The 8,848-nt window shown below is 42.9% G+C and overlaps 1 protein-coding gene across 5 annotated transcripts in view; it reads right to left on the bottom strand.

The window, feature by feature from the left end:
* Positions 1–816: 816 nt before the first annotated feature.
* The window catches only part of GABRB3 (gamma-aminobutyric acid type A receptor subunit beta3), a 348,038-nt gene continuing 340,006 nt past the window's right edge, over positions 817–8,848 (bottom strand). For all 5 annotated transcript variants that reach the window (XM_021098613.2, XM_021098629.2, XM_021098607.2 and 2 more), the window contains one exon: positions 817–5,439. In XM_021098613.2, the coding sequence (XP_020954272.1) occupies positions 5,104–5,439 (336 nt within the window). In that variant the 3' untranslated portion in view covers positions 817–5,103. The remainder of the gene's footprint in view (positions 5,440–8,848) is intronic.

Here is an 8,848-nt window from a genome sequence, read left to right as displayed (position 1 = left end):
CCTACAACCTCACGGTTACTAGTCGGATTCGTTAACCGCTGTGCCACGAAGGGAACTCCGGAGCACTTTCCTTTTACAGTGTGTACACATGCGCCAGGAGACTTGCAGGGGCCTAGAGATGTACTTCTCAACAAAAATTCTGTCTAAGGTGCCTGAGGACCTGAACTCATTCATTCATTCACTCACTCAGAGACATTGCTTGTTACTCCCTCACTGGAGAGGACACAAATGAAATTGCCTTTTAGTCCTAAGAACTAAAGAGAAGGATGAGTACCATCTGTGTCAGAGGTGATCTGTAGGTTAGTTTCCTCACCTTTAATATAAAAATAGTTCTCTCTTAAAACACATTTTTGAGAACACGGACAAGGTGGATCTCCGTGTGCCTAGTTGGGTTTGTTTGTTTTCAAATGCACCTCTGTCATATGGAAGTTCCTGGGCCAGGAATTGAATCTGAGCTGCAGCTGTGGGGTAGGTCACAGCTGCAGCAAAACTGAATCCTTTAACCCACTGTGCCAGGCTGGGAATCGAACCCACACCTCTGCAGCAACTTGAGCCACATCAGTTGGATTCTAAACCCCCCTGCACCAAGGCAGGAACTCCTACCTACTTTTTCTTTGATCTTCAGAATAAATCATGATTTTTTTTTTTTTAAGTCATGGTTCTGTTGGTCTCACATGCAGTCAGTGTTGAGCTTATTTCTTTTTACTTTCAGTATAATCTAAATGGACATGTGTGATGAAAGTTACCTGGAATTAAAAGAAGCACACCAGTTCTACCGCATATAGACAAGGAGGAAAAAAATAATCAGCCTTCACATTTAAGTCAGTTAGTCCTTTTTTAATAAATTTGAATTCATTCATCAACAAGTTTCATATTGAATCGATCACTCAATTTTGCTGTATTTTTTTCATGTCAAATAATACCAAAAAATTACATCAATGTGCTTAAGCAAAATTGGGTTTTAATTTATCTTTACAATGAAATGAAATCAACGCGGGGACTGATCATGACAGCCATCGCCTATTCCTACTCGAATAATCCTGTACTTACCTTGAACATACTCACTGCCTTGTAAAGTAGAAATATGAGACAAGAAGGACAAGATTGTTTCTGGGGCTCCCCCTGGGGAGAGGCTTGGTACCGTGAGTCCCTCTCTGGGAGGTCGCTGTTCACCCAGGTGTTGGGAATTGAGTATTTCAGGAAAACATGGCACCTTTCAATGCAGTAGAAGAGGTAATAATCAATCCAAGGCACACTAGTTGTGTCCTGGGAAATTTTAATCCACCTGGGCGGCTCTCTGCCCCACGATTCACTGTTGCCCTGACCAATGGCTCACAATGAGATAAGCGCCGGGGTCATTGCCACGAGGAACAGAACATTTCACCAATTGTTCAGTTTTGTTTACAGAAAAATGACGGGAAATAGGAACTGATTTTTCAGGTGGAGAGGTAAAGTAAGAACTATAGGATGGTTTATCATTTCAAGCCAGGAGAGTCAAAGTTGGACACGTTGGTCTGTTTTAGAAGACACCACTATGGGATAAATACCAGTGGGACTATCTACTAGATGCTGAGAAGGAACACCTAGTGCTGCAATATGCCTGTCTCCTTAAAACCAGTTCCAACGTGCTCGGCATCACCTCTGAGATGCTGATCTCCTTGGGGATAATGTTAATTCCATAGCTGGACAAGGGAGATATGACTTGATGTCAATGGCCACACACATCAAAAGTGTTGGGTGCCAGCACTAGAAACACATGAGACTGCAGATATATGGGGAGCAGGAGCATTATTATGACATACACCTAGTTCACTAAAGATTCAGAGGGAAATAAGTGTATCGTGGTCTAGGCTGTGAAACCCCTCTACAGTCCTGGGGTTGGTGAACAACACTTGTTTTAAAGATGACTTGGTCTTATGTATCTTTAGCTGTAGGGACCTATGTAGAGGGCTCTGGAATTGTCTCAGGTATAGTTGAATATGGGTAATAACAAACCCTTACAACAAGAGTCTTGCACTTTGAGCCCCCAGGAAGCATTTTGGAAAGACAGGACTACGTAGAAAATCAACTTTTTATTACGTTCAGTTGTTGAGAAAGAGATTATCATATTCCAAATCCAACTTTTCTCTCCTTACTCAAGAGGTCTGGATGTGGGAACAGCCACCTCACATTAATGTCAGGGGTCCAGGTTCAGAATTCATCAACACACCGTACTCACTGGCTCCAGTAACTACTGTGGAGAAATGAGAGGGCATTGTAACAGGAGAGAGAACCAAACACAACTCTCTTCTGGCAGCAGAGTTCTGCTTCTCAACAGTGCTCACAACTTTTAAAAATGGAGAAGCTATAAAATAATTTTCTTAGAAGAAAAGTAATTTTCTTCTAAAGTGGAGTAAAGCAAACACATACCCAAGGATCTTAAAAAGTTTTCCTTTTTACAGAATATATGTATGTATTTGTGTGTGTGTGTGCATGTGTAGTTACAAACACTATTTATAGTATAGCTATTATGTTTAACGTCATTGCAGTGTCTACAAAGTTGTGGATCCCAGTCTTGGTGCCAAATGCATATAAAAAGCTCAAAAGCTATTATGTCTATACCATGCAAATTTATATCCAGAAAACCTTGGGACTGCAGCTCTTCTGAGCCCCATGGGGGTCTCTGCCTTTGATAGTTGGATACCTCAACTATGCATCAAAAAACGTTTTGAATCCCTTTTCTCCCAGGAAAGAATTAATGTCACAGTTCTGAATATATAAACCATATGCTTGTACACTTAAATCAACTGTTGATGCTTTTGTCCATGTTCATTTGCCTTTTGGGGTCCCTCTTCTGCATGTGGAACTCTCCTCGAACCACTGATACAGACAAAGATACCAAGTATTGAAAGGGAAAGGTCTTCACAATGTCCTTTTTTTTTTTTTTTTTTTTTTTTTTTTAACGTGTTAACAATGATAAGGCCACTTACAAGGTTGTTCCCAATCTGTTGAACTTTTAGGATCCCCCATTGTTACCCATGGGAAAAAAAAATTGTCAGAGAAAAGCCAAGGAACAAGAAATCACTGGCTAGTCTCCAGAGTAAAACAAACAAACAAACAAAAACCAGAGAGCAGCGGTTGGGAGAAGATGCTGAAGAAAGATAAGAATGAGAGAAAGGAGAGGATATAAAAACTGGTCACTGCTTCTAGCATGAGATTTCATGGTCTGGATTCTACCTGACGGGGAGGGGTATTGAACTGTTAAAGACTCCCACAAGTTAGAAGTTGCCATCAGCCGCCAAGGAAAATCAAGTAGGGGCCAGTTCCCAGGAGAGCCCAGAGCACAGGCACCACAGGGAGGGATGTGTCTCTGCCTACGCGGGGAAAACTGGGGCCGGTTCTGAGTACCAGGCGGGACTCTGGTCCTGGGGTTTCAGACAGAACAGAGAGGGTGAGGCATATGTGGTATTTGGGGATAAAGTCGTAATTTAGCAGTTCTTTCCTGAATAGTTTGCTTTTTTGTTTCTCCAAATGCTTAACTTCACTGTGACATCTGTTTGCACAACTGTAGTCATTTCAGTTTATGGATGCCTGTGATAGAAATATTGTTTACAAAAAATATATCATCTCTTTTTTTTTCTTTAGAAAGATCTCATCTAAATAGTAAGTTAAGGTTGCATCTATGAAACCGGTGCACCTTGTCTTGTTTCTACGAGCTTTAAAAAGTCCAAATACTGATGAGGCTGTGGATCAGAAGGAACCAAAAGTGACTGTGTTTGTTGTCAGGTTGCTGTCCTTTGCCTCAAGAGAATGGTCATGGGTCCCTGGGTGATGGATGGTGTGGACTGGGCATGTTCCTGCAGCATCCTAGTTAAACTAGGAGTAGTTGGGTGTGCTTATGAGATATGTCAGATACAGAAATAAAGGCATGAGGATGTGTCTCAGTTTCTGAAATTGAACAGAAGTGTTTGCGCTTCAGTCTGAATTCTAGAGAACAGAAAGTAGTTACATCACAGAAAGAAAAAGAGGACGTCGCATGCTGCCATGAGAGCAAGCATAAGAAACAGAATCTTGGTAAATATACATATTATAATGCATATTATGCAAATATAGTTGATATTAACATACAATGTTCCAAGAGTGATTGATAACTTAAAGACGAGGGGGAAAATCATCCTAGATGATTTTTACCTTAGAGGAACAAATAACCTGAGACGTCTAAGCTTTCCATTTAGATACCAGGCCTAGAAATCCATGAGATGTGGAGCAGGTGTTCAGTGACTGAAATGTCAACTCAACATTGCCAAAATGTGCCGCTGTGTCCCATACGATGGGTCAGCTGGATCCAGTCCAAGTGAGAGGAAAAAAAAACAACAACACTGTACAGCAGAGTACTTACAATGAGATGCCATCCATCCTCGATGGGCTGTCAGAAGATGGAAGTTCGAACATCAAGGTGGGCCCTCCCCGTGTGTAAGAAACAGGCGAGCGAGTATCAGAAGCTCACCCCGCCCGCTGAACCAGTACAGAAAAAGTCTGCCCCACGAAAGTCAACCTCATTGCCAAGAAAGCTGAAAAGCCTTCGCTTAATAAACTGAAAAAGGATATGAAGTGTGGCTTGTTTTAAACTAGCAATACCACTGTATGAGTTCCTGAAGAATAACTAAGAGTTTCTTTCTGCTTTTTAAACTAAAACATCTAACTCAGGATAGTAAAAGACACATTTTGGGATGATATTGTGTTTTGCGCCCTCATTCTCAAGGCATAATATTTAGACGATGCTTGTCCCTTTCAATTAAAAAAGAAAAAAACTATGCCTTTCTTTAATATGCATCCTGTGTTAAATTGTCCATAGCTGCAAAATGTATATATGTATGTGTATTTGTTTTACATACACACAGGTACTCACACCTGTGCGTAGAAACATATACACACACATCCTCATATACACGTGTATTTGATATATATGCTGAGAAAGTTCACATATATATACAATTGCGTATGTATATATGTGTGTGTCTGCGTGTGTGTGTCTGTGTGTGTGTACAGGTATAAAAACTTGACAGGCAGAGTAATATTTCACTCAGTGTTAAATGAAGTCTTTGAAAAATCAAGTACAGTCACTCAGTTAACATAGTACAGCCAGTAAACTAAGTTGAAAAGAGAAAAAGTGAAAGGAAACACAATCCGGGACCATCTGTCTATGGCATTCACATCGGTTAGATCAGGAATTTTAATTTTGAGCTGTGACGACCTCCTCCGTAGATGGGTCTTCTTGTGCGGGATGCTTCTGGCCCCCATGTGTCGCCCTTCCCGAGGCATGCTCTGTTTCCTGTACTGGATTGCTGAGTTGTCAAAGGATATTGCTGAATTCCTGGTATCACCAACGCCGCCTGCTACCTCGTTCATTTCATTGTGAACCTCCAGCGATGTTAACAGGATATTTCCATGAGCATCCACCTAAGGGGAAGAAAACACACCCCATTAGACAGCTAGCATGCCCAAGAACCTGACTTCTATATGCAAACCCAGGGTAGACCTACATTAATTGGTTTTAAAATTCTCACGTAGAAAATTAGACAAAATAAGAGGGCCCTTTTCAAAGTGAAATTTCACATGATGGATGCAAGATCTTAATGAAGATCAAATTAAAGTACAAATATCTTTCAAGATGTTACCTTAGGTAGTATGACCATTTTCTGCAACTATACACTGCATAGAAACTATACTCTCCCACTCTTTTCTGGAAGTCAGTTTGTCCCTTTTCCTGATGGTACAAAAATATCCAAATTGCAATGACAAAACAAGTGAGTACTGTGTGAATGGACACTCCTGATGACCTTGGTGGATTAGAAAAGCCCCCAAATACAATTTCCTCACCCAATCTTGGTCCTGGCAGGAGATGTCCTGTTTTGGTTTGTTTGTTTTTGGTTTTGTTTTTTTGCCCCAGCCATGGCATGCAGAAGTTCCCAGTGCAGGGACTGAACCCGATCCACAGTACTGACAATGTCAGATCCTTAGCACGCTGAGCCACTAGGGAATGCCGGGGAGACCTCATTTTTAAGAGCTAAATTTAAGACAGGCTAAAAGTCCCTTCTCATATGGGAGCCAAACTTTAAAATAACACCTTGGAGTTCCCTGATGGCACAGCAGGTTAAGAATCTAGCGTTGTCACTGCAGGTTTGATCCCTGGCTGGGGAACTTCCACATGCTAAGGGTGTGGCCAATAAGTAAATAAAATATTCTGTGCTAAATACAGCTTCAGACCATTTGCAATGGTGCCAATGTCCATTTTATTTATTGGTTGGCCATGAAAATTCCATGGATCAAGCCTGCAGATAGGCCTTAAGCTCAGTGTGCAGAGGGGTGCAGAGAAGATTCCCAGCCATGAAGAGCAGGGGCCTGTGCAGGTCTCTGAGCAGTGCCAGAACCACAGGTCGGATGGCCCCAGACACCAAGAAGATGGCTCTGACATAGGAAGGACTGCAAACATCCCGGGACCACTCGTGCTCTGGCACAAAGGCACCACAAAGGACTCAGATGTCTACTCTGTGGTTTGGGAACACCATTCAATCATGCTTGGGGAAGGAGAGGTGTGGTCATCAGGATGGCACCCCTTTCTCCCCAGACCTTTGAGTGCATTACCTGGCATGTGAAAGGGATTTGGAAAACATAATTAAGGTCAGGGACCTTAAACTAGAGAGAGTAGCTTGAATTATCCAGGTGGGCCCGATCATTTCTCCCAATCATTTCTACTGAGCCCTTAAAAGCAGAGCATTTTCTCCAGCTCAAAGCAGAAGAGAAAGTCAGAAAGATGCAGCAGAAGTTGAAAGCCTGAGGGATTTGAGACATGAGAAGGAAGGACTGGATTTTCCCTTGATCAAGGGGCCTCTAGGGAAGGCTTCAGAAGAAAGGGGGCAGTCTCTGTGAGCAAAGGCGAGCTATGGCTGACAGCCAGCAAGACAATAGGGATGGCAGTCCTATAACCACAAGGAAGCATGGTCAACAACCTGAATGAATCTGGCGGAGGAGTTTCCAAATAAATACAGCCCTATTGACATCTTGATTTCAGTCTCCTTAAACTCTTAGCCAAGAATCCAGCTGAGCTCCACTGTATCCAGTCTTCTGACTGACCCAAATGAAAAGGATTTCATCTTGATCCCTTAGGTAATGAGAAATTCAAGTGATTTCTGGATGAAAAAGTGACATATTTCTAAAACCCACCTTATGTGGCAGGATGAACAACAACAACAAAAAAGGTGGATTCGAAGGGAAAAAGTGAAGAGAGGGGACCTGATAGGCAGATACAACACTGGCTTCTCTTCCTTTAGGGTGGTCTGAGAGAAAATACCAGGAGGTGGTGAGGAACTGCCCCCTGCATCCCCACCCCCACCCCCCGCCAGCCACTGCAACCTATCCCAGCATCTCCTGGAGGCCATGCCACAGCACTGATGCTTTGCCACAATCTGGTCACTTCTGTATCTTTGCAGTTGACAGCAAGGGAAAGGAGGAAAGAGTTACTTATCCCCCTGCTCCCACCTGGCCTCTTGGCCCTTGCTAAACTCTCTTCAGAAACACCTTCAACATGGAGGCAGCACAGTGCTGGCCCGCGTCAGCCTAGGTTGTGCTCAGTATTCCTGCATGATGAGTGGGGAGGGCCCAGTAGGGATGGATCCTGGTCTACAGTGTCCTGAGAATGGAAGACACAAACAGACCAAGATAGCTCTGAACTTCTGGGGAGAAGGCTTTTCATGGAGAAGGAATGGAGCACTGACAGAATATTGGGAGTTTTGTTTTTTGTTTTATTCAGTAGAGGGAAAAATTCTGATGGGTTTTGTATCTCAAAAGTACCAGGAATGGTAGACCTCTGCGTTTGGAACCTGTGTTCTATATCTGTTCTTTTGTTATCTTTGCACTGAATGATTGGCAGTAACACTCTTAAAACAGAGAAGTCTATTTTCCTGATTTCAAAATCAATGAAGCATCCTGTGGTTTGGAGACGGAGTCATGACGGGGGAGCAGCCTGACAGGTAAATGAAGGTGTGGCTGGAAACAGGAGGAGGCAGCAAAGGACATAGTAGTGGAATATCCTCCACTGAGATCACCCAGGAGCTGTGGACCTGCTGGGGCCACCAGAAGTAGTCACTCTCCCTAAGAAGGGGGTGATCTGAACCTGCTTCAGAAGCTGTGGGCAGCCAGCGCCTAAGACAACAAGGAGGCGAGTATGATGGGTCACGTAAATTGGCCTTTACACAAAGGCACAGAGGAGTGAGAGAAGGTCCTTGCTCTCAAGGGATCTAGCAGGTAAGAGCTTCAAGGAATCAGTAAATGCATTTTATTTTTCTTTTTTTCTCAGTTGCTCTGCAGCATATGGAGTTCCCGGACCAGGGGTCAGATCTGATCACAGTTATGACCTATGTGCAGCTGTGGCTATGCCAGATCCTATAACCTATTGCATTGGGCCAGGGAATCAGACCTGTATCCTAATGCTGCAGAGATGTGGCTGATCCTGGTGCACCACAGCAGGAACGCCAGTAAATGCAGTTTTTAAAAGTACTACATATTGCCCTTAAAGCACATTTAAAAATACCTGCTGACATTGTCATCTCTTTTCAAGCTATCAAAAATGCCATATGCAAAGCTCCTTTTATCAAAATCTAGGAGACAATGATGAATGACTTTGTAGAATGAATAACACATAAAGAAATGTCAAGAATTCTCTTAAAGAAGGAAAGGAGTAGGAGTTCTCATAGTGGCTCAGTGGTTAACGAATCCAACTAGGAACCATGAGGTTGAGAGTTCGATCCCTGGCCTTGCTCAGTGGGTCAAGGATCTGGCGTTGCCATAAGCTGTGGTGTAAGCCGCAGAT

This window comes from Sus scrofa, chromosome 1 (genome assembly GCF_054392235.1).
Source record: "Sus scrofa isolate SSC_HxYL_T2T_F1_AM1 chromosome 1, Sscrofa_HxYL_maternal_Yorkshire_Landrace_v2.0, whole genome shotgun sequence".
Classification (NCBI taxonomy): Eukaryota; Metazoa; Chordata; class Mammalia; order Artiodactyla; family Suidae; genus Sus; species Sus scrofa.
The sequence above is the reverse complement of the archived record's forward strand: the minus strand, read 5'-3'. Positions and strand labels throughout refer to the sequence as shown.